At 50.9% G+C, this 23330-nt stretch overlaps 1 protein-coding gene across 2 annotated transcripts; it reads right to left on the minus strand.

The window, feature by feature from the left end:
* Positions 1-1081: 1081 nt before the first annotated feature.
* On the minus strand, positions 1082-23013 carry SFXN4 (sideroflexin 4). Of its 2 annotated transcripts, XM_045878955.3 has the most exons (14): positions 22833-23012; positions 21478-21543; positions 19518-19592; positions 18133-18159; positions 17992-18046; positions 15215-15240; positions 14444-14497; positions 14304-14360; positions 14111-14176; positions 13267-13339; positions 12291-12406; positions 8961-9046; positions 7210-7327; positions 1082-1509 (listed from the first exon to the last, which is right to left on the minus strand). In XM_045878955.3, the coding sequence occupies exons 1-14, from the start codon at positions 22869-22871 to the stop codon at positions 1432-1434; spliced, it is 936 nt and encodes a 311-aa protein (XP_045734911.1). In that variant the 5' UTR covers positions 22872-23012; the 3' UTR covers positions 1082-1431. The 2 variants fall into 2 exon arrangements, with proteins under 2 accessions (XP_045734911.1, XP_064451399.1); XM_064595329.1 differs by lacking the exon at positions 19518-19592 and having other exon boundaries at positions 22833-23013.
* Positions 23014-23330: the final 317 nt, after the last annotated feature.

The raw sequence follows: 23330 nt of genomic DNA on the forward strand, positions 1-23330 counted from the left end.
AAGAGTTAGCCTGGCAGGGAACAGCTGATATGAAGGTCCAGGAAGGAAAGACCATAGTCCATATGAGGAACGGGGTATTGGTCCAGAGTGAGGAAAAGGAGTGGCAAGAGATGAGTGAGGTTAAGGCTTTTGCCTGGCAGGGAATCTGGACTTGAACTGATGCACTGGAAAGCCGGCTAAGGCTTTTACGCAGGTGTTTGTCAGAGCAGGCTGGGGCATGGATTGGAGGAGCCAGAGAAGATGAGAGAGGAATACCAGCAGGGGATGCTGTTGCCCTGGGCAGGCTTGGGAAAGGGGCTTAGAGACCCGACACCTTGGGGTCAGCTGTGAAAGGCCTCGGGAGGGGAGGAGTAAGGGGGACACCAGTGCTCTTGGGTGATGTTACGTGGCGGTGCCATTTTCTGAGATTGGGAGGAAAAGATGGTCTCAAGTGGCTTTGTGGATGGCGGAGCACCCAGTGCAGCAGGACAAGGGCCTGTGGCTCAGGGGAGCAAGCCCAGGGCTGGGTCTGAGCACCCAGCAGAGTGGCGGTGGGGCCCGGAGGAGGGCAGTTTTAGCAGAGTGGAAGGTGGGGTGGAAACGGTGAGGGGAGACAGTCTTTGACCAAGTTTGGCTCTCGAAGGATGTTTGCTTGTTTAATAAGGCTGGTGAGTCACGTAGTTCAAATGTGACTGCGAAGGAGGGAGGAGGCCCGGCAGCTGCAGAACCAGGCCCTGAGGGAATCCGGCCAGAGGGGCCCAGAGCCGAGGGCACAGCTGGCCTTGCAAGGAGGCCTCTGAAGGACACTGTGAAATGACTAATAAACTTACCAAAAGTTGAGTGTTCGAAAAAATCAAGAAGGGTCCACCATGCCCAGGGCCCGGGCATTCCATTGATGGCCCATCTCAAGGTAACAGGAACCTCTGGTGAGCGCTGAAGGCCTCTGAGTCCCAGAGCCACCCTGTCTCCCTCCTCAGCTTCCTCCCGTTCTGGACTGCTTAACATCTCTGCCCTCAGCCACCCACCTCCTCTCTCTCCTCACTGGCCAATGACCCTGCCTCCTTCACGGTGAAAACCAAAACAACTGGCCAGCACCAGAACCTCCTGGCACCAAATCTGCGGGCCTCTTTTGGTAAGTTTATTAGTCATTTCACAGTGTCCTTCAGAGGCTGATGAACACATAGAAAATGGACTCTTCCATCAGCCGTTCTTTCTGCAGCCCCATGGGGTGGGTCAGACAGAACGGCCTCTCCTTTCTCTTCTCTCCTTCCATCCAGGCTCGAAAGCCCAGGCAACAGCCTTGAAAGGGCCATGGCCTGTGTCATTGGAAGGCAACCTGTGGGCGCAGATGCCTCGGGTGCCAGACCTGCTGCAGAGTTCTTCGATCGGACAGCTCGAGCAGAGAGGAAGGTGTTCAAGCAGGAACCAAACAAATTCACCGAAAACACATCCTTACACCCCTCTGTTATAGAAGAGTTCTGTTTCTTCTGTTGCAGACTGAATTTCCTTTTCAAGTTCACTGCACTGTATCTGAAAAACAAAGTCAAACTCTTCATATTTTTTTGTTTTAGAACTTTCCTTGCCTCTAAAGTTTAAAAAATTCAGAAAGCATCTGTTTCCCAGTCCCACTTTTTTCAGTGATGTCCAATCGATAGCACAACACATGACTTCCGAAACACTTTGTTATGGAGAATTTTAAATATAAACAAATGCAGAAAGAATGTAATGAACCCTCATATACTCATCACTCCGGTTTATTAACAATCTGCCAGTCTTCTTTCATCCAGCATACCCAGCTTGGAGGTATTTTCTGGAGTATCTGAAGGCAACTCTCAGATCTGCCATTTTACCTACAAATACTTCAGTGGGAAATTCCGAAAGATAAAGACTTTGTTATGTAACTGCTCTGCTGTCATCACACCTAACAAAATCAACAACAGTCCCCTAATAACCCAGCCACGGTCCTAGCCTAGCAAGGGGGCGGAAGTACTAGCTGAGAGTGGCAGGCAGGGGCGGCTTAGCGGAAAAGGAGTTTTGCAGGGGGACAAGCTTCCCCGTTAAGGTCCTTGAGTTTCCAGACCAGAAGGTCGCTGCAGCCTGTGGTATGTCTGAGAAGAATATCCCAGTCTTGGGCAGGGGCCTGTTGGCCTTGGGATTTCTCGACAAGCAGAGCTGGCCACCCTAGGCCAGACAAGGAGGCAGGGCCCCCACTGGCTCAGGACCACCATTCAGCCACCTCTGGGTCCACCTTGGATCAACAAGGTATTTTCAAGGTCCAGCAAATGCTAAGACTTACTTGGGTGTTGGTGGGGAGAGGCTCGAGAGGCGAGATGGACTCCATTTCCTGCCTCTACTCTGGCCCGAGAGCCCCTTCAAGCCTTGCAGGACCCACCTGCTGCCTTCAGAGTACAGCCTGCTTCCTCGGCCTGGCCGTGCACGTCCTGCCATCCGGCCCCAAGCATCCTGCCAGTCACACTCAGCCACATGTGCCCAGCTACACTGGACCCCTCAGCTCTCCTATACCCCCACTTGGAATGCCCTCTTCCCTCCCCGATCTCTGTTCAAATCCATCCATGTCCAAAGCTTCCCGCTTCCATGCAGCCTTCCTGGATCAGCTGGCAATTCTCTTCTTTCCCTAATTTCCCCACAGCCTTTCAGTCATGTTTACTTTCTAGCAGATAAGCATTATTTCCATATGTGATGCATTACCCTTTCTGCAAAAACCTGTAGCATCTGCCCCACCTGCTCTCTTCTATGGCCTCAGAATTTTAAGTAGGTCCAGAATAAGACCTCATTCCCCAGCTTCCCTTGCAGTAAGGCTTTGACCACATGACTAATCTCTGGCCAATGCACCAGAAGTAGAAGTGCCACCTGGCCAAGTGGAATGAGGAAGGTGCCATCTTGCACCTTGAAGATGGGGCCCAACCCTAGGGATGGTGGCCTGCTGAGCTGGAAGGAATGAGACCTCTGGGGACTCCATGACACATAGCTTCCTTACTGGGCTGGCTACCTCACTGTAGAGAGCAAGATGGAGTCTCTCACGTCAAATGGGAGCCTGTGAGGCAATGATGCAAGCAATTAAAGGTACGAGGCTAAACATACCAGCTACGAGGTATCGTGGGGACCAGCATCAGCTGACACCCCAGAACCGGTAACAAGCAGAAGCAGAGGAGGTCTGCAGGGGCCCAGGACCGAATGAATCCATCCATCCACCCATTCATTTATTTGAGAAAGAGCGCGTGAGAGCGCGTGAACAGGAGGTGGGGGGCAGAGGGAAAGAATCTTAAGCAGGCTCCACGCCCAGCACTGGGCTTGATCTCACAAGTCAGAAGCTTAACCGACTGAGCCACCCAGGCGCCTCCCAATTAAATCCCTCTTAAAAGGGGAGAATTTTTGCAGCAAGCTGTTAGACTCTTCAAACGTGACCCCTCTATGTCTGACCACTTAAAGGCATCTGCTGCCGAAGGCTCTGCCAGATCTCCGAACAGAACCGAGATCCTTCCCTGCTTGAACCAGAAGCAGCAAGTGCCGAGGAGCTGACCCAGACCAGACCGGGGCCTCATGTCAACTGCGCGCCCACGGACTGCCTTGGCGTTTCGTTCGTTAGCTTCCTACACCCTTCTCTTATCTTGTTTGTTGTGTGGCTTGTCTTACGTTCTGCTCGGTGCGCTGTGTAAGAAGCCAAGTTTTATCACCTGGTGACATGTCAATGAGCTTGGAATCCTGAACCTGCTTTATCGTTGTGATTAACTTTGCTTTATGACTGAATCAAGCTGACGTGGAAAGGCACACCTCGTGTGTGCACGTGCGTGGCGTGCTCATGACTCCCAAACTTCTATGTGAAGGAGAAATACACCTTCACCTTGTTGAGGTCACTGTTATTCTGATCTCAGTTCCAACCAAATGTAATCCTAGTTAATACAGAGCCCTTTCTTCCCTCCCCCCTGGCTACTGGCATTGAACCTAAACCACACATACGGGTGCCCCCCCGGGTCCCTTTCTCTTCACTTCCCCCCGCAGTCTGAATGCTCACAGGTTCTAACTTTTCCAATTCAACTCTGTCTCTCTAACCGACTAGCATGGACTTACTCCAAATCCCCCATCACCTCCAGCCAGAAAACTTCTACAGCCCCCCAGCTGTCCTCCCAGCCTCCAGGACTGGCCCCACTGACAGCCTGGCATCCAAAGGGTGGTATTTCTGAAATACAACCTGACTAAGCCACTCCCCCCTCGAAACCTCTCCTTCATCATCTCCATATAAAGTTCTATCACCGTGGGGGGCCTGTGAGGTCCTTCACCAGCTGGCCCCGCCACTCCATAGCTGCACGCCCCACAGGGGAATCTCATCTTCTCCCGTGCCCCTGGCTCATCATCTGTAAAATGGGAAAATGAAACGTTGTCTTGAAGACGAGCGACTGCTTGGCAGAGCCCCCAGGACACAGAAGGTGCTGGATAAACAGAAGTTACACTTGTTAACCTGCCCTGCCACTGCCCCCGGCCTCCGACTGTCGACGCTGCCTCTGTCATGCCCACACCGCCCCGGTGCGTGTCTGTGTCCCCTGCAATCCCACTGTGTCTGCGGCTACCTGTGTGCGGGGGTCTCTCCCTCACTGGCCACAGTGAGGGTCTCCCTCACGACCCAAACACATGCATTCAGCCCTGTCACTTTAAGTCTAGTGGCCGCCTGACTCGAGGAGGCTGGTGAGAGTGGCGGTGGTAAAGTGGAGAGGGTTGCTCTGGCCACTGGCAGGCTGTCCTGGATCTCGCCTTTCCATAAGAAGGGTGACCTCGTGCCACAGAAAGCAGCCACGAGCCAAGGACCAAAATGCTATCACAGAGTAAGGAACCGAGTTACTCCTAACATCGCAAAAGTGAATCCCACGATCCATGATGACATGTACAAGACAAACCAGAAAGAGACCCAATTACCTAACAACAAACTCGTTGATTCTAGATTCTGACTCCCCCATGCCAGCAAAGGGAGCTCTGCAAAAGATTCTTCCCTTGGACTTCTTAAAGCACACCACCCCCACCCTCAGCCAGGTCAGGATTCCTGGGCTCTGTGGTTCCTCCTCCCCCTAGGTCCCCAAATCAAAGCCCGTGGTGGCCACATGCCATTGCTTTCTCAGAGCTACTCAAGGGCAAGACCCTGTTTACTCATGGCTGACCCCAGCACCTCGCTTCCGGTCTGCCAGGGGAGGCCCTTTGTAAGTGTGTGGACTGAATCCAAGAGCCCGGGGGGTAGCCAGATCAAGGAAGCAGGGCAGCAGGAACTCCCCCAAGATTTAAAGACTTTTGTCAATGACCTAACCTGCAGATCAGCCACCTGCTCCACTCCTGAGTACCAAGGCAATCCAAAATAAGTATTCGCAAAAGGGTTCACTGTTACCGTAATCTTACTGTGACAAACCATGTCCTAATAGGTGGGCCTGGGACGGTTAAAAATATTTTCTAAATTTTGGGGCGCCTGGGTGGCTCAGTCATTAAGTGTCTGCCTTTGGCTCGGGTCATGATCCTGGGGTCCTGGGATCGAGCCCCGCATCGGGCTCCCTGCTCGACAGGAAGCCTGCTTCTCCCCCTCCCACTCCCCCTGCTTGTGTTCCCTCTCTCGCTGTGTCTCTGTCAAATAAATAAATAAAATCTTAAAAAAATATATATATATATTTTCTAACATTTTATTTTACTGAGAAGCTGCCCACCCCATCCCGCCCCTCAGCACCCTCAGAGTGAGTATAGCAACCATTTAAGAGAACTTAAAGTTTCTCTGTTATGTGCTAGCAGAGTTGCCCGAATTAATGACGCTGTGAACCTAAAATTACATAAGTTCGGTTTGGAACGAGTTCATTCCAGAATTTTGAAGACATCACTGATTTTTTTTTTTTTTTTAAGATTTTATTGATTTGACAGAGAGAGAGAGAGAGACAGAGAGAGAGGGAGCAGAAGCAGCGGGAGTGGGAGAGGGAGAAGCAGGCTTCCCGCCAAGCAGGGAGACCGATGCGGGGCTCGATCCCAGGACCCTGGGACCGTGACCCTAGCTGAAGGCAGACGCCTAACGACTGAGCCACCCAGGCGCCCCAAGACATCACTGATTTTTAACTTCAGTGGCAGAAACAAGCATTTAAAATTTCCACCTAAGAAATGCCAGAACTCGGGCGCCTGGGTGGCCCAGTCGGTTAAGCGACTGCCTTCGGCTCAGGTCATGGTCCTGGAGTCCCGGGATCGAGTCCCGCATCGGGCTCCCTGCTCAGCGGGGGGTCTGCTTCTCCCTCTGCCCTCTTCCCTCTCGTGCTCTCTGTCTCTCATTCTCTCTCTCTCAAATAAATAAATAAAATCTTTAAAAAAAAAAAAAAAAAGAAATGCCAGAACTCAATAATACCTATTACATCAGCAATGTCCTCAACAACAGCGACAACCCTTTGCAGAGATACTACTGTCTTCAGTTCTCTTTAACAGATACGGAAACTGAATCTCAGAGAACTGAAGCAGATTGACCAAGGTCATGGAGGAGGTGGGAATTCGAATCTAGGCCATCTGACTCATCATAAAGTAGAATATATCCCCGGCGATACAACCGCAGTAACACAGGAATCATTAGCTGCCTGTGAGTACACAGCTTAAAATAAAAATTCGGTTCCTTGGTCAAGTCAGCCACATGGCAGGTGCTCAACAGCCTCACGTGGCTAGTGGCTGCCGTGTGAGCACACGGATCAAACATGTCCATCACTGCAGAAAGTGCCACTGCATGGGGCATCACTATGGAATATTAGGAAGTACTTAAAATATCTCAAAGGTTTTTAAATGTCCCAGAAAAATGCTTCTGATATACCACTAAGAAACACAGAATCCAAAACTGCAGAAGTGATCTGAGGGGGGGGATTAAATCAAGTTATTTTTATAACTTTTGAAAACTGCAGATTTTTTAGAATTATTTATCTTACTCTTACAACGAGGAGAAGAAAAAGGGTTTTGGGGCACCTGGGTGGCTCAGTTGGTTAAGCGACTGCCTTCGGCTCAGGTCATGATCCTGGAGTCCTGGGATCGAGTCCCACATCGGGCTCCCTGCTCGGCGAGGAGCCTGCTTGTCCCTCTAACCCTCCCCCCTCTCATGTACTCTCTCTCTCTCTCATTCTCGCTCTCTCAAATAAATAAATAAATAATCTTTAAAAAAAGAAAAAGGGTTTTGAGGTTTGTTTTTTTTTTTTGAGAGAAATTTGAATAGGGGGCACTTACCCGTTCAATTTGTGGGAATATACTAAAAGAAACCGGCACCATCAGTCCCATTACTAAGACAGTACAAGACAGCTTGAAGGTCCATAATGACCACGGATATTGCCGGAAAAACTGGGTCCTGTAAGAGACAAGGTTACCAGGCATTTTTAGAGGCTGGCCCTCGGCTCGGACGGTCTGGCGTGCAGCTGCAGGCCCACGCCCTGGTTCCCCTCACCCACAAACACGAGATACCAGCAGCCTGTGCATCAGGCCCGCGGTTAAGTACTTGGCGGGCACTGCCCATTTGATCCCCCACAACCCTTTGAGGTTCGTGCTATCATCACCCCCTTCACACAAACGAGTGAAGTCCACTGACTGGTTAAGCCCAAAATCCCATGGCTCAAGAGTGAGAGGCCAGGTTCTAGATGCTGGGCTCCACTGACACGATGGGACATTCTGCCCCTGACCTCTGAGGGCGTGAGAGACCGCACGGGAAGATGCGAAGAACCCCAGCCTGGGAGTCAGAGACCCAGGGTCCCGGGTCCGGCTGGGGTCTGCACCGATAGACCAGGTGTCTCGGGCGAGTCCCTTCCCCCTCCTGAGTCTTGGGTTTCTTCACACGCAGGATGCAAGGGCTGAGTCAGAAGAGCCCCCGAGGTCACTCCAGCATGGACACTGTTGTGGCTGTGGGGGCCACTGGGAAACGAGCACCATCTCTCCGCCCCAGGTAGCCGGTGCCTCGATGTGGGCTCAAGGGACAGACTGGAGGACCCCAGCTTCCAAAGGCGCCCCAGCTCTGACCCAGCCAGAGTGGTCCAGGAAGAGCCTGGGCCAGCAGAGGTCTCCACCCCCATCCAACCGGTGGACCACGGGAAGTAACACTTGGCTCTAAGCAGCATGCTGCTATTTCTTGAAAATGCAATCCTTCCGGGGTCCTAACAAAGGCTTCCTAGCTCGCCACGCTGGACGGAGGGATTGGTTCAGGTGACCCCATCTGGGCCAACGGAATCCTTCCCTGGGAGTCTGGGAACTGAGTGAAAGACATTCTCTGCCTTCGCTGGGGTTTGCTGTGTTTTTCATCCCTCCCCAGGACGCTTGGAGGATATGAGCTGGGAGGTGTTGGCAGTCATGTCCCTCAGCAACACAAAGAGGCCAGCATGTGGCAGGACAGAGGAAGCTGACACCATGAAGATGAGGAGGAGTAGAGCTTCTGCTCGGCGACCACAGCCTACGTGGGCCCCCTGCCCACAGCCAGGATCTAAACCAACACATCTGCCTTCTGGCCTAAGCCACTGCGTGTTGGGTTTCTCACACCAGCCGGCCCCCAGGCCTTCCTGCTAATAGGCCACTTCTTGCTTCTCAAAAGGGATGATGGTCCACTAAACCTGGGCCACTTAGGCTAACTTAACACACGCTTGCCATGAAGGGGGAAGACCGGCCGGAGCAATCCTCACAGCACATCAGAGCTGGGAGAACCTGCAAATCACCTCAGCTCGGCATTCAAGACCCAAGGGGCCGTGCCCGGGGACACAGAGCCAGCTGAGGACGGGGCCTGGGCGAGAGACCGGGGCTGAAGAACGTGCACCTCTGGATTTCCACGCCTGCCCCAAATCAATCCTACTGTCTAAGCTGTGACGGAGAGAGTTTAACGGGAAGGCAACTGAGCAAACTTCTTCCTATCCCTCCCACCAGGTTCAGTGTTTGACAAGTTTTGTAAGGATTTTGAGTGTCAAATGTTCGTTCCCACCTGGGGAGATGAGCGTGCATCTTACCTTACAAAAAAGTGCGAGAAGACTTCAGGGATGAAAGCTGAGGTCCCAAACAGCACTACTCTGGATGTTGCTGTATCTTTAACGGCCTAGCGGAAATGGAAAGGAAGCATCTTAGCACATGGAGTGGGACCGTTTCCAGGGATCCTGCCACTCAAGACAGAGATGAGCAAACAGCAGCTCTCCTCTCTCACTTAGAAAAATACTGCGCGTGGAGAGGTGGAGACAGCCCCTCCGGGCACAGAGCTGGAGGATGGCTGGGCTTGGTGCCGGGATTTACCTCCCGCGGACTCCACCGTGGTCTCCCCATCGGTCTGCCAACCACCCCATCACTAAGTACAAGCAAAGGCAGCTTACAGAAAACTCGTCCCCTCGGGGGGAATGCTGGATCTGCCACCGAGGACTGCTGCGTGTTTTCCTTTCAGTCCAGGAATCGGACACTGGCCTCCTGATCCCGAGCAGCTCCCCAGTTACTCTCACCCCTTCGAGGGGAGGAACCCTCCAGAAGTCCAGCTCAGAGGGCACCAGTGTGGCATCACACCCACACGGACCATGCACCTGTATGCACCCACCTTTCGCTTGTGTCACTAAGTGTGCTATAAAATCTTACTTCGCACAAACATGTGTAGCTTGTAACGTTTTGTCATCTGTCCTATAATACACACTACTCTACATATGGAGCATTTAAACATGTCATTGACCATATGGGTTAGGTGCACAAGGTCACACGTACTCAAGGGCAATGTAAGAGAGGCTCTCAAGGGAAATCCTGACCACAGATGACACTCGCATGTTAACTTCCGAAGCCAACTCCTGGGTAAGTCACAACTCTCCATACAGCACTGCTGTGCACGACATGAACAGGCACACACACACTCGACCATCCCCTCCCAACCCTCTTTCCCACTTCTGGCTTCCTAGGACGGGGCTACAGCCTGCCTTCTGGGCTCCTCGCCCCAGCTCGGCAGCCTGCTCTCTGCTTCTTACACTGACGCTCAGCTCATCCGATTCCTCTGCAGGGAACGCCTTTCCCCATGGGGACAGAGGGGCTAACGGGGGTAGCTCTTAAAAAAATACACTTTCAGGGGGCGCCTGGGTGGCTCAGTCGGTGAAGCATCTGCCTTTGACTTCATGATCTCCGGGTCCTGGGATCAAGCCCCGCATCCGGCTCCCTGCTCAGCGGGAAGCCTGCTTCTCCCTCTCCCTCTGCCCACCCCCCCCAATCGTGTGGCTCTCTCCCGGGCGCTCGCTGTCTCAAATAAATGAATAAAATCTTTAAAATAAATAAATAAACTTTCAGGAATATAAAATAAAATCGCTCCACTTCAGGAAGAGAGAAGTGGCTGCTGAGGGTGGTGTGATTCAGTGGGGCTGTCTGCCTGTGTGCGAACCGACCACCCGTCCTGAGGGGCACCGGGCCCAGCCAAGGGCAAACAGTACAGATTGGCCCCCGAAATCTGATCAAAGGTGCCTTATTACAATCAGATATTGCTGGTTGCGTACTTTCTGAAATTTTAGCCAAAGACAATAGACCGTTTGGTGACAGGGAAATGATGAAAGAATGCTTATGCTTACGCACAGTTGCAGACTCTGTTCTTCAGAGGAAGATAAACTTAGAAAAAAAAAAAAAGCAGAGCATCAAATCTTTCTTTTACCCTAACTTGGCCTTCATGCAGAAAATGAAGTTCCTCCCGGAGAGAGGGACTAGAAATCCAGACAGCTCACGGGCCCGAGGCCGCCTCTCCTGGGAGGCTGAGCACTCGGGCCTCCCAGAGAGAAGTGAGCCTGCGGCTGAGGGCGTGGCCGAGCGGCTGAGGGCGTGGCCGAGCCGAGCCTAGCACAGCACCTGCTCAGGCGCCTCGTGCCGCGGGGCTACTCACCGATTAAACACCTGCTCTCACTCTTCTCTTCAGCTGTGTGCACGGTTCACAGCAGCCCTAACACCCTGCAGGTAAAGGGAGCTGCAGAGAAACGCAAACTGACGTCCACATAAAGACCTGTGCACGTCCAGAGCAGCATTATGCAGAACAGCCCCAGACTGGACACAGTCCAGATACCCCCAGCCTGGGGAAGGGATACGCAATGGGGTCGGCACATCCATACATGCAACGCTGCTCCGCAGGAAAAAGCAACAGACTGTTGGTAGGTACACTACAGCTGGAGGAACCTCAAAAGTGAAAGGAGGCAGACACAAAAAACACTTGTACGCGTCACTTACATGAAATTTCTGGAAAGTCAAAACTGTGAACACATAAAGCAGCTCAGTGTTCTCTGGGGCCGGGGGTGGGCGAAGGGGGTGACTCAGTGGGCATGAGGGAAATTTTTAGGATGAATATGTTCTAAATTTGGACTGTGGTGAAAGCTGCATAACTGCTTACATTTACGAAAATTCATCCAACTATACTCTCACAAAGGGCGAATTTTATAGTATGTAAATTATCTCTCAATAAAAAGGTCTCATTAGGGTGGCTCTTGGGCACAAAACCTTTATTTCAAAAGCGAGCTATTTTATTTTTGGCAGCTACTTCTCCCCTTGTTACCTGTAATCACTGTGTTTCTACTGTAATTCATTTAGGAAGGTGGCCACTATTTTCAGACATGCCACTGAATAAATGGTCTGGCAGGAATCTGGTGGCACACATGTGATAGTTTATAATCCAGCTTTGTGACTCACAGACAGGGTTTAGTGGAATATGCTTTGTGAGCCGAACAATGATGTATTTCCTGACTGAACGAGCAGCCATCTTTTCTGACCTCCGGCCAACACAGGCTCGCATTTGGCGGAGGCCCATCGGCGGCGGTCAGTCATACGTGTCAACCTGGTTGGCGAGAGCAGCCAGGAATTTGATCAGACACGAACTGCCGTGATGCCACGTAGATGTGACTCACATCTACGATCAGTTAACTTCAAATAAGATTACCTTCCATAGTGTGAATGGGCCTCATTTAATCAGTTGGAAAACCCTGAGAGCAAAATCTAGGTTTTCCCAAAGAAGAAATTCTGCCTGAAGACCACTGCGTGGGCTCCTGAGTTTCTAGCCTGCAGATGGGGCCAACACTTGACTAGCCTACGAGCCCTACAATTGCATGAGCCAATTACAATCAATCAATCAATCAATATCCTATTGGTTCTGTTTCTCTGGAGAACCCAGACTAATGCACCATCTTTTAACATCGTGGTGCAAAATGTAAAACTGCTCCCTCTGCATAATGAGGGAAAACAGGATAGGGAAAGGTTGAAGGGAGACGTGACTTTGTTCCCAGCTCTCAAACAGACAACTCCATGCTCTTCCCAAAAGGCAAGCCAGCTAGGGCTCCATAGCGTCCCCCTACCTTTGTCCCGGCTTTCCTGGAATAGCCCATGACATTGCCTTCCTTGTCCATGACTTCAATGCCTCGAATGGGCTCAAGACTTCGGACTGCGACAACATTCATTGCACTGATGTGGGCTGTGTATGTGAAGAAGAAAATGCGCAACAGAGGGCGAGTTTGCTCCAGCGAAGGAACATCTTTTCTGGTGTCAAGCATCCTTCTCTGATGGCTACGCTGCCCCGACCCTCAGGTGGTCAGCCGGCATGTGCTGGCCAATCTCGCTCCGTCTGGGGGCTGCAGAGCTGGGTCAGAACCGCTGGCCTCCTCGTCCTGGGTCCTGGGTCCGGCCAGGCTCCAGCCCCCCGACGGGATTCCAGTACAAATCCCTGGGTCCTTGAAATACGGCCCCCCTCTTTGCTTTAGCTTGTCTGACCAGGGTTCTATAACATTCTCCCCGATTTTACCACTGAGATCATTCTGCCAAGCCTTCAAACTGTTACGATTTCCAAACTCAAATCTGGAGTGTGAACTAGTGAACTTGCAGGCTGGCAAACCTCAAACAGTTGGCTAGTATCTCCGTCACTTCCACCGGAGTCGGCCCACCAGGCTGGAGCCCCCTAGGCTGCCGCCGCCTCCGTGTCTGACCCTAGGACAGTTCTGGAAAGTGCCCCTGCCTCAGCCTCCCTACCTGCAAATGGAATAATGACATTGCTACCCACACGTTTTTGGCAGGACGAAGTGAAATTAAACATGCAGAGGGCTGGCACCGTCTTTAGAGCGAGTTTGTATTCCCGGGCTCGTGTTCACCCTTTGACAATGGAAAGCAGACCAACAGAGCAAGGGTCACCTCTCAGACCAAGGACCTAATGTGGGCCTGGAGGCCCCAAGAAGCTGCAAACAGCAGCTGTCAACAGTCACCATGTGGCCAAGGGACTGGGCTGTCCCTCAAGATGTAGGGAGACTCAAGGACCACAAAGATTACATGCTTCCTGCTTACTGAGAATGATGACGGGAAGGGCTTTTTTCAACAGAACGTGATTCAGCCGCATCTGGAGCAAACGAGGGAATAACTAGAAGAAGAAGAGAGAAAACTCGTCATTGCAAAGGACCCAAAGTCAGCTGAACACACCCAGTAGCACAGAGCTGGTGTCAACCTAGCTCCTATCCCAGGTCAGGCCACTGCAAGCGCTCTCTGTGTTATTTTTTAATTCTTGCAACACTGAGGTGTTCGCCCGATCGTCAGAGGCTTAGGGAGGTAACTTGTCCGGAGTCTCGGAGCTGCTAAGAGTTTGAGCCAGGAGGCCAACCCCGGCTTATCTGACTCTAATGTCTATATTTTTAACGATCAGTGTCCTGACATCCCAAGCAATACACAACTTGTATAACATGTTTATGTAGCCTAAGTCAATTTTTTAAAAAGGTAAGAATACTAAGTATATGCCTAGAGACTTGGGGTACTCGTATGCTTACTTAGGGGGTGATGGGATTATAGGTGACCATTTCCCTTCTTGTGTCTTAGCCATACTTTCTTTCTTTCTTTTTTTCTTTAAAGATTTTATTTATTTATTTGACACAGAGAGAAAGAGAGCCCAAGCAGGGGGACCAGCAGAGGGAGAGGGAAAAGCAGGCTCCCCGCTAAGCAGGGAGCCTGATGCGGGGCTTGATCCCAGGACTCTGGGATCATGACCTGGGCCGAAGGCAGATGCTTAACTGACTGAGCCACCCAGGCGCGCCTTAGCCATACTTTCTAAATTGTTTAACTTGAAACAAATTTGTAATTCAGAATAGTTTCTTTTGTTCTGAGGAATAAAAAAGATTTGATAGATTTTTAAAATACCCACTCCAAAAAAGGAGGAAGAGGCAATCACTCCTGTCCCTAGTAACACACTCTCATGTAGGCGACGATTCTAAGGAAGAAACAAAAGTATGTATTCAGCAAACACCACGGTTTTACCCAGGAAGGATTATTAAAACAAACAAACTCCAAAAGAAGTAACACCGAATTGCGTATCCCCTGGGCCTCATAATACTCACATAACTTGCGTTTCCATTGACAATGTTGAACACTGTGGTGTAGGTATAGAAGGAAATCTGCAGAAAGGCACATAGATCACACACTACGGTCATTCGAGCACAACAGAACTCAGGAATCATGAAATAGAAATAGTTTTTACCTGAGGTAAAATCAGGGACTTCAGACTCTTTACTGACAGCATCGAGAAAAATATCTTTTAAGAAAATAAAGCAGAGTTTTAAGTGTTTGGAGGGGAGGGAGAGCAAAGACCTTCCCAGGGGAGACACTGCGCTGAGCACCCCACTCTCCCCAGGCGCTGGGACAAGGAGGCTACCGGGTGGTGGCGCGCAATGCTCAGCAAACACCCACAGGACACTGAGGACACGTGGGGGGCGGTCTCAGTGGTCCCTGCTTCCAAGATGTGAGATGCAGCAGGGCGGGGCAGCTGAGGAGTACGCACTCACGAGTGGACACAGACACAGGGCAGGTGTGGAGGAAGTGACAGAGGAAGGCTGTCCCTTTGGGAGAGCACCTCATGAGAGTCAAGGTGGGACCGCCTCGCTGGGGGGCAGTTCCAGGTCCCAGGTGAGGGCGTGTACGGGGGAGGAAGGTTAAGGGAGAGAAGGTAATGGACTATTCTGTGGGTTTGAGGCAGGGAGCCTGTCGTCCATCTCCTCGGAAGTGCTCTGCGCACCCGAGGCATCCCAAGAAAGGATAACCTTGTGACACTGGGACCTTCGAGAGGCGCCTGACTGGGTAAGCGTGAGGGCGGGGTGAAGGCCAGTGAGTAGCAGACAAGGGTCAGAGGTGGGGAATCCACAGCCATCTACCAGGCCATGGCGGGACAGGGGTCCAGAGCTGGAGATCACAAACCACTGAGGTTAGGAGATGAGCAACATCTTCCTACACCTGGGGTCTCAGGCTGACTCACCATGGGCGCCGTGAAAGGTAGGAGAGCTGGCAAAGAAGAGAAGAGGATCAGTGACCGTTGCTGCCCAGGTGCAGGGAAGAGGCCAAAAAGGGGAGTCGCCCACCCAAGAACCTTCCCTCTGGCAGCCTGAAGGCACGGATGCCAAAGGACAGTCTGTACTCATTCTTTTATTTTTCCTAATAATAACTATGTGCATGCAGCTAGCATTTCAGTCAGCACCGTCCAGAAAGACCTAACGAGGCACCCTCCGGCCTTCCAGTCCCTCTCACTGGAGGCAAAGCGGTTAACCTGTTCATCCTCCCCAGGAACTTAGCACATTCGTGATACTGTCGTTTATAAGAAGAAACCTGGATTTGCTCTTCATCCCTGTTCTTAGCACAGAGAGCCAAAAACCCTTGGAGTTTCCTGAGAACAGCAATAAAAAGGTGAAATGGGTGTCTTTTTTACCCTAGCAAGCCCCTTTCCACCTCGCCTGAGTTGATTTTCTTTTTTTTTTAAAGGTAGATTTATTTATTTGAAGAGACACACATCGAGAGAGGGAGCACAGCAGGGGGAGTGGGAGAGGGAGAAGCAGGCTCCCCCTGAGCAGGAAGCCCCATGCGGGGCTCATTCCCAGAACCCTGGGATCATGACCTGAGCTGACGCATAACCACTGAGCCACCCAGGTGCCCCGAGTTGATGTTAATAAGGGGACTTTTGCGGGTGCCTGGGTGGCTCAGTCGTTAAGTGTCTGCCTTCGGCTCAGGTCATGATTCCAGGGTCCTGGGATCGAGCCCCGCATCAGGCTCCCCGCTCGGTGGGAAGCCTGCTTCTCCCTCTCCCACTCCCCCTGCTTGTGTTCCCTCTCTCGCTGTGTCTCTCTCTGTCAAATAAATAAAATCTTAAAATAAAATAAGGGGACTTTTGGAAAGCCTCCGAGGAGGGGGCTGGTTGCCAGGGGAACCAGCTGGGGGATGAGGGGGTTGGACCTTCCAGCCCCACCCGCTGCCTCCACCTCGGGCGGGGAAAGGGGCTGGAGGCAGGGCTAGTCACAGTGGCCAAGGATTTAGTCAACCATACTAATAAAGCCTCCACTCTCACAGCGTTTCTGGCTTGCTGAGCATGTGCGGTGCTGGAGATGGTGTGGAAACTCCGTCCTCCCCAGCCTCCCTTGCCCTGTGCATCTCTTCCATCTGTTCCCTTTAATAATAAACCAGGAACCTAGTAAGTAAACTGTCTCCCCGAGTTCTGTGAGCCATTCTAGCAATTTCAAACCCAAGGAGGGAGGTGTGAGAACTCCAATTTATAGCCGGTTGGTCAGAAGTACAGGAGAGAATCTGGACTTTCAATTGGCGCTGGAAGTGGGGTGGTCTTGTGGGACTGAGCCCTTCACCTGGGGGGTCTGCTGCCACCTCCAGGTCGACAGTGTCAGAATTGCGTTAAAACTGTAGGACACGCTGCTGGGGTCACAGAATTGAAGGGGGTGGGAAAAGCCTGCACATCTGGTATCAGAAGTGAAACCTCAGGGGCACCTGGTTGGCTCGGTCAGTAGAGCATGCAACTCTTGATCTCGGAGGTTGTGAGTTTGAGCCTCACGTTGGGTGTAGAGATTACTAAAAATAATAAACTTAAAAAAATGCCAACTCACATGGATAGGCTTAAAAAAAAAAAGTGAAGCATCGAGAGGAGAAACAAGTGTTTTTCCTTCATGACGTCTATCAGGATAGATGCAAACTCCCACACTCTCTTGTGCTCACGATACTTATTCACACAAAGAGGACCACTATATGCTGTTTTATACTTTGCCTTTTTTCTCCTTAATACTAGTTCCTGGAGATCCACTCTTCCACATTGGCACACAGGATGTACGTCAATCTTTTTTTTTTTTTTTTTTTAAAGATTTTATTTATTTATTTGAGACAGAGAGAATGAGAGACAGAGAGCATGAGAGGGAGGAGGGTCAGAGGGAGAAGCAGACTCCCCGCTGAGCAGGGAGCCCGATGCGGGACTCGATCCCGGGACTCCAGGATCATGACCCGAGCCGAAGGCAGTCGCTTAACCAACTGAGCCACCCAGGCGCCCCGTACGTCAATCTTTTTAATGAATTATTTAACTATAGTCTGAATTGTTGGATATTCATGTTGTTTCCAGTTTCTTGTTTATAACCGAGAGAACTTCATAGTTAAAAGGGCCCTGTACAATCATGGGTTTTATTCCCCTCATCATAGTTTTTTTAAGATTTTTAGTTATTTATTTGACAGAGAGAGAGAGAACACAAGCAGGGGGAGCAGCAGAGAGAGGGAGAAGCAGGCTCCCACTGAGCGGGGAGCCCAACGTGGGGCTCAATCCCAGGACCCCGGGATCATGACCTGAGCTGAAGGCAGATGCTTAACCGACTGAGCCACCCAGGCGCCCCTCCCCTCATCATAGTTAAGAGAGAATACTACGTGGAATCTAAAATACTTATGAGTTACAAGTTCTGGAACCATCAACGAAATGATGGTGTGTTTCTTGGGAGGTGACAGAGCAAAGCAGGTTCCAGACCCAGGCCTGTGCCCTCACCCCCAACTCCCCAGATCTTTCCACAGGACTGGACGCAGCTCTGGGTCCCAAACCTACTCTTTTCCACTATCAAACCCAGACTCTGATGCAAACCTCCTTTTTAAGCTGTGGTTTCCAGACTCACACTCAGAAATCCTTCCAGGAAAAAAAAAAAAAAAAAGGCAGGCAGACTTTCTGAACTGTTACAAACAAACCATGTTTTCCCAACCCATTTCTGAAAATTAGAATCAGCTCACCTGCAGGTCGAAAAGGAACGGGAATCAGTTTGCTGTTGTCAGGATGCACGGTTGACTTTGCAAAGGTAAACACAAAGGTTAGTCTGATGTTCGGCTTTGTTTTTGTAGGAGGCTAAAAATTAGGAAAGGGCTGAAACTTACGAGACTTCTCTTCCAAGCGTCTTTTACCTGAAAAGAGAAAAAACAAGCAACAGCTTTTAAAGGTAAATTGGCAGCAAAAGAGAGGAAAAAAAACCCCATCTCTTCTCCAGTCTCATTTCTGGTGCCATCTTCATTCTGCCTTTTCAAGAGTGAAGACCAGGGGCACCTGGGTGGCTCAGTCGTTAAACGTCTGCCTTCGGCTCAGGTCATGATCCCGGGGTCCTGGGATTGAGCCCCGCATCAGGCTCCCCGCTTGGCGGAGAGCCTGCTTCTCCCTCTCCCACTCCCCTGCTTGTGTTCCCTCTTTTGCTGTGTCTCTCTGTCAAATAAATAAAATCTTAAAAAAAAAAAAAAAAGTGACGACCAGAACTGTTCAGTGCCACACAGATTGAAAAGTCAAAATAAATGAAGCAAATGAATCAAACAAATGAACTGACAATAAGCAATGAGATGACCCACAGAAAGAGAATGACCAGAACATTAAAAAGTCCTCAGTCTCTCTCTCTTTTTTAAAGATTTTATTTATTTATTTATCAGAGAGAGAAAGCACAAGCAGGGGGAGCAGCAGGCAGAGGGAGAGGGAGAAGCAGGCCACCGATGAGCAGGGAGCCTGATGCGGGGCTCAATCCCAGGACCCTGGGACCATGACCCAAGCCAAAGGCAGACGCTTAACCAACTGAACCACCCAGGTGCCCCAAAAAGTCCTCAGTCTCTTACCTTGGAGAGGGTTCAAGACCAACACCTAACTTAGCCCTCGGGTGAGTCCCTAAATCCTGCCTGCCCCTGGCTCAGAGAAGAGCAGGTTGTCTGCAGGTGACACACCATGCCATTAGCCAAGGCACCTGCCTCAGAGCTAGGCTGTGAGCCCAGAGGCCCCATAAAGTTCTTAAAAAAAACATCAAACCAACATAAATATGTGCACTTTCCACAGGCTCCCTCACGGAACTGGTATTTGTGGGCTCTGGAAAGCCCCATATACAGCAAGATAGATAACAAATACTTGGTTTAAGTCTTGGGGCAGGAATGTAACCCTGACCCGGAACACTGCCTCTAATGGGAAACAGATTCTGACTTCAGAGGCCTGCCTGAATTCTGGAGTTTGCCATGGGCTGCAGGGATCAGCCACAGAGAATCCCCACTAATATCTGAGCATAGGAAGAACCCTAGGATTTTTTTTTTCGTCCTTAATACTAGTTCCTCCTACTAGTAATCTGGTTTATGAGAACGAGTTCTAATTACATCTAAAAAAAACTAACCCAGTTTTGAAAAGCAGATCCCCTGGGCAGTGTTTACGATGACCAAACTCCACCTGATTTCAGACCATGCAAGGAGAAATCTCCTGAAGGCAACCACATCCAACCTTGAACCCAGCACACGAAACATACCCTTTGGTCCTCCAAGTCACGTATGGACGCATCTTCATTTGTTAACAATAGTTGCCTTGATTTTTCTATTTTTTCCTATAATCAGATAGAAAGAAATCAAGCAATGATCTCAACCTGATTTAGATTTGTCCAAATTATTTAGGAATCACATGCTCATTCACACCTGATTTCAGTGCAACTCGTAGCCAAGGTTCTCTACTGCCTGAGAGTTTCCATGAGGATAGTGCTGTGTGTCACTCAGACTTAGAGCTCCAGCAGCTGGACCCACGGGTGGCTGCCACCTCCCCCTCCCCCCAGACAGCTGATGTCAGCTGTCTCTGTGAGTGCTCCCACCATCTGCCTGGCTCTGTAAGTTAGAAACCTAGAAGTCCCTCCTCTCTCTCCCACATCTGATCCATTTGGGCTTACTTCCTCTCTTCATTTTTTCTTTTTTTTTTTTTAAATATTTTATTTATTTATTTGACAGAGAGAGAGAGATAGCGAGAGCAGGAACACAAGCGAGGGGAGTGGGAGAGGGAGAAGCAGGCTCCCCACCGAGCAGGGAGCCCGATGTGGGGCTCGATCCCAGGACCCTGGGATTATGACCTGAGCCGAAGGCAGACGCTTAACGACTGAGCCACCCAGGCGCCCCTCTTCATTTTTTTCTTTTTTTAAAGATTTTATCTATTTATTCATGAGAGAGAGAGAGAGAGAGAGAGAGGCAGAGGGAGAAGCAGGCTCCCAAGGAGCAGGGAGCCCGATGTGGGACTCGATCCCAGGACCCCGGGATCATGACCTGAGCCGAAGGCAGACGCCTAACCATCTGAGCCACCCAGGTGCCCCATTTTTTTCTTAATTTGAGAAAAAATAATTAAATACAGAAAAGACAATGAAATGAGTACATACTCATAATCCCCTCATCCAGAATTAACAACAGTAAACATTCAGTCATATTTGCTTCCAATTTTTTTTCCCCAAAAGCCGTCACCCCCAGTTTCGTGTCTCCCCATTCTATCAGAGATAACCACTATTATGAGTTCAAGGTATTAACTTCTAGTCCACTTTTTAATACTTATATATACACGAATACATGTATCTATAACAAAGATGTAGTACTGGGTCTTTATATTGGAATTTGCATAAATGTACTTTATGCATCCTGCTTTTTCCATTAAACACTGTAGACATGTTTTCCATTTAGCATCATATATAGTTTCCACTTAATATTATACATTGATAACTAGATCATCACTTTTAACTTTTATTAGTATTCCACTGTATGAATATACCACATTTGTTTCTCTATTTCCCTACTGATGGGGATTCAGGTTGTTTTTTAAAAAACAAGGCTGCACGGAACATCTTGAGCACAAGGATGGGAGTGTCCCTGTGGGTCCAGCCCTGAAGGATTATTGCTGCTGATACGGTATCTCCTCCTCTTGAGCCCTCGGCCACACCTGGTTCAAACCCTCATTACTCGCCACCTGGTGACCAAAGAGACCCTCTGGAACACAAACCTCACCACCTCGCCCTGCAGGCCAAATGCAAACCCCTCCCATCTGAAGGACACACAAGGCCCTTGAGGACCTGCCTGCTTCCCTGCATTAAAAGCCCCACCGACTAGACGACCTGCTCTCTCCCCTGGGCTTTGATTACTGTCCCCTCTGTCTGGCCTTACCTCAACACTCTCCCGCAGTTTCCTGCCGCACCCCTCCTTTAGCACCCTAGGTCTAGGCCGGTGACCACCTTTGTCCGTCTATCCTATTACCAGGGACTTATTTTGATCCCTTCTGATACGGCAGTACCAACCCTGGTGTTATCTGTCTGCTTTTGTTTATAAACCTTCCAGTCTAACAAGCTCATTCGGAAGGAATAAAAACAATATATATGGATTGTTTCAACTGCTTTCAAAGGGACGCAGTCTTCACATTTCAGAATAAAATGTAAAATGTCTTATTTCCAAAAACAAGGAAATACTTACAATTGAAACAACCAAATTTGTAGGATCCAACAATTCTGTCCACTGAAGAAATCTCTGAATAAAAGACTTAAGAGGGAAAAGAGCACCAGAGAGGTTAATGGTGGCAGGAACAACAACAACAAAAAAGATATGAGACCCTAACAGGGCCTTCTAACCAAAGCAGCTCCTGGAATCTTCGGGACATCCCTGGGATCTTACAGGTGAGGAAAGAGGCACAGAAAAGCTCATGAACGTACCCATGGAAACCCAGCCAGGAAAGGACTCAGTAGTATGTGCTCTTAACCACTTCCATACCAAATTACTCTTGAAGGTTAAAAGCCCGGACTTTGGGGTCAAATGGGCCTAGTCCACATCCCACAAATGACCTTAAACCAACTACCTAGAAGAGTCTTAGAATTTGTTTCTTTACCCTCATCCTTGTTACAAGGATTAACTTGAGTCATAAAGAACCGGACACCCCCAGCGAGGCCTCAGTAAAGGTTGCTCGGTTCACACGTGGAGGAGGCATGAGCTCCCTGTCCCTTTCAACTTCCCCACCTAAAACCCCGCTGGGCCCTACTTTAGGTAAGGCTGAAAGAGAACACCCTAGAATTATACTGTCCAGTTAGCTCCATGTGGCTATGGAGCCCTTGAAATGTGGCCAGGCCAAACTGAAGTATGCTGTATGTGTAAAATATACACCAGATTTCAAAGACTTTCTAGGAAAAAAAAGCATGTAAATATCTCACTAGTAATTTTTATATCGATTATGTGTTGAAATGTTAGTATTTTATATTTGTTGGGCTAAATACATTAAAATTAATTTCAGCGGTTTCTTTTTACCCTCCTGAATGTGGTTACTAGAAAATTTTAAATGACCTATATGGCTCCCATCACATTGCCATTGGGCAGCGCCGTCCAGTCCCCGCCTGGAGGCGGGGCCGGAGCGACTTCTGTCCTCGCCGGCTGCCCACAGCCCCCGCGTCGTTTGAGTGGCTGAGCCTACCGAGCTCGGGAGGCTGGGGGCTCCTGGGAGCACCTGTTCCTTTCCAACCTGATGCTCAGCAACAGCTCAGGCAGCAGAGGGCCGACACCCGCGGGGGTCGGGGGGGCTGACTCCCCAGGGCAGGGCGACCTTGTGGCGACCCTCGCTAGCCAGGCCCGGGGCAGAGGTGACACGCGGTAACCGCCGTGGCTGTCGGCATCCTGCACTCTTGGGTTTCCCCTTCGTCCCCCCCCGGGGTCTGAGGCGGGAAGGCGGGTGGTGCGACCACGTGGCCTGCCCAAGGTCACCCGGGCCAGCCGGCGACTCCGCGCGGTGACTCCACCGGGCCCAGGGCCACCCCGCCCCCAGCCGCGCCGGGCCCAGGCCGTACTTGACGTTCGGTGATCCAGAAGCGCACGTTGGGCTCCATGCGGGAGCCGCGCCGCGGCACCCAGGGAGCCGCCCGGCCCCTGCGCTTCCTCCTCCTCGGGCGCTGCTTCCTGGGACCTGTGCGGTGTTTGGAGAGGCAGCGGCGGCCGGGCCGGGCCAGGCGCGGAGGAGGAGCCGGGCAGCGTGCCCCGCCCCGGGCGCGCGCGCGTCCCCTGTTCCCGCCGCCGGGTTCCTGGCGCGCCCGCGGCTCGGTGTCGTCGGGTGCCAGCGCCCTGGCCTCGGCCGCCTGAGGTTCCCGCTGCCCCGTCTCCGATCTCCCGCTGCTCGCTGTCACCACGCGCCAGCGCCCCAGATCGCACGCCTCCACCCCCGCTCCGGTCCCCGCGCGCCCTCCGTCCCCGTGAGCCTGCCCACCCTCCCACCGACCAAGTCTTCCCAGCCTTATCTACGCGTTAGGGTAGCCGGGCCGCTTCCAGCCTGGGGGCGGGGGGCGGTCACG

Source organism: Mirounga angustirostris, unplaced genomic scaffold (assembly GCF_029215605.1).
Source record: "Mirounga angustirostris isolate CCGP_5_RB_7025 unplaced genomic scaffold, mMirAng1.0.hap1 SCAF_6, whole genome shotgun sequence".
Classification (NCBI taxonomy): Eukaryota; Metazoa; Chordata; class Mammalia; order Carnivora; family Phocidae; genus Mirounga; species Mirounga angustirostris.

Excerpts from the sequence above, each read along its gene's own strand:
- SFXN4 (XM_045878955.3), bottom strand. The coding sequence starts at position 22,871 with ATGGAGCCCAACGTGCGCTTCTGGATCACCGAACGTCAA. Across the intron at positions 18,160-19,517 it reads GTGACTTGGAGGACCAAAGG|GTAAAAGACGCTTGGAAGAG; the intron begins GTATGTTTCGTG and ends TTCTCTTTTCAG. Across the intron at positions 12,407-13,266 it reads CCTTCCCGTCATCATTCTCA|CCCACATCAGTGCAATGAAT; the intron begins GTAAGCAGGAAG and ends TCACATACACAG.